Source organism: Poecilia latipinna, unplaced genomic scaffold (assembly GCF_001443285.1).
Source record: "Poecilia latipinna isolate Pla-1442-1.1 unplaced genomic scaffold, P_latipinna-1.0 Scaffold6262, whole genome shotgun sequence".
In the NCBI taxonomy this organism is placed as follows: domain Eukaryota; kingdom Metazoa; phylum Chordata; class Actinopteri; order Cyprinodontiformes; family Poeciliidae; genus Poecilia; species Poecilia latipinna.
Genome location: NW_015118878.1, coordinates 1 through 1,539, shown reverse-complemented (window position 1 = coordinate 1,539; position 1,539 = coordinate 1). Strand labels below are relative to the sequence as shown.

At 43.5% G+C, this 1,539-nt stretch overlaps 1 protein-coding gene across 1 annotated transcript; it reads left to right on the top strand.

Moving 5' to 3' along the window:
• Positions 1–85: 85 nt before the first annotated feature.
• Positions 86–1,218, top strand: LOC106943857 (high affinity immunoglobulin gamma Fc receptor I-like; the record flags this gene model as incomplete). Its single annotated transcript, XM_015027147.1, has 5 exons — positions 86–352; positions 426–671; positions 748–792; positions 867–1,034; positions 1,126–1,218. Coding segments are annotated over 5 exons (819 nt in total), but the record flags the coding sequence as incomplete, so codon positions are not given.
• Positions 1,219–1,539: the final 321 nt, after the last annotated feature.

Below are 1,539 nucleotides of genomic sequence, written 5' to 3'. Positions count from 1 at the left end.
GAATTGTATTTAAAAAAAATGATGTAATTATTGAATATGATTCTTTTTAGTTTTATTAACTGAAATCATAATTGAATCTCTTCAGTCTCTCCAGCTGCTCTGACTGTGAGTCCCAGCAGATCTCAGTTCTTTGAAAGAGAAAAAGTTTCTCTGAGCTGCTCTGATGGAGGAACTGTGAGGAGAAACACAAGCAGAGGAACCAGGAAGCGATGTGGAGATGGATGGGGGAAGTTAAACGGTTCTACCTGCAGCATCAGCTTGTTGTACCCACATGACTCTGGCCTGTACTGGTGTGAGTCCATGTCTGGATCCTCCAGCAGCAGCAGCAGCAGCATCCAGCTCTCTGTCTCTGGTAAGATCAGACTGTGGAGTTAGTGTTGCTGTGTGGAAATGGATGAAATGCTGTAGTTTGTCTCTGTGTTGAGGTGGATCAGTGATCCTGCAGAGTCCTGTCCTCCCTGTGATGGAGGGAGATGACGTCACTCTGAGCTGCAGAGCAAAGAGTCCAGCCCACAACCTCCCAGCTGCTTTCTATAAAGATGGCTCCTTCATTGGTGATGGACCATCAGGTCACATGACCCTCAACCTAGTGAAGAGATCTGATGAAGGCCTCTACCACTGTAGCATCAGCGGTCAGGGAGAGTCTACATCCAGCAGGATCTCTGTGGAAGGTCAGAGGTCAACCACTGTGTATCTTATTGAGAATCCACAATCTGGTAATATTCTTATCATCCACCTTTATTATAGAGAAACCTCCCACCACCCCTCCACCCTCCTCCTCCTCTTCCTCAGGTGAGCAGCTTCTCCTTCATCTCTGAGTCTTGATTTTCACAGCAGACGGTTATTTAGCAGCTTCTTCTTTCTAGAGAGACCCACCATCATCTCTGACTCTACAGACCCACCTGGTCCAGGTTCTTCCTCCAGCTCTCTCCCACTACTTCCTCTCGCTGCATCTGGTTGTGGTTTGGTTTTCCTGGTGTTGCTGGTTGTTCTGGTTTTACTGGTGAAACGACGAGTTCAAAATAAACCTGAAGGTGAAACAAACTTCTGGTTAAATCTCATGATTCCATTCACTGAAAGTTTTCAGATCTTCCTGAAAAACTTCCTGCTTTGGATTCATTTCAGACAATAAAGGAGGAAGAGGAGAGGATGACATCACTTACAGCGACATCAGGATCTCCCAGAGTAAACAGAAGAAAACCAAACCAGAAACAGGAAATGGTGATTATGTTCATGTGTTTTTGTTTCTATAAGATTTTTATATTGATCAGAAAATGTTTCCTCATCAGGATCTCCATTAAAAGTCTCTATTAATGTCATGTTGAGGTCAGAGTTTAAGTAAATAAATGATGGTTAACCCAAAGTTCTAATGCTGATCACTCTACCTTGGTACCTTTATAGAAATATATCTATATCTGGTTACAGTAGAACAATGTTTTTCCTCTCCTCCATCTTATGAAATCCAGTGCAGCTGTCAGCCATGTTTGGTTCTGATCCAGTTGGTCTGTTCTCCTTTGGTTCTTGATGATCCCAGATCTG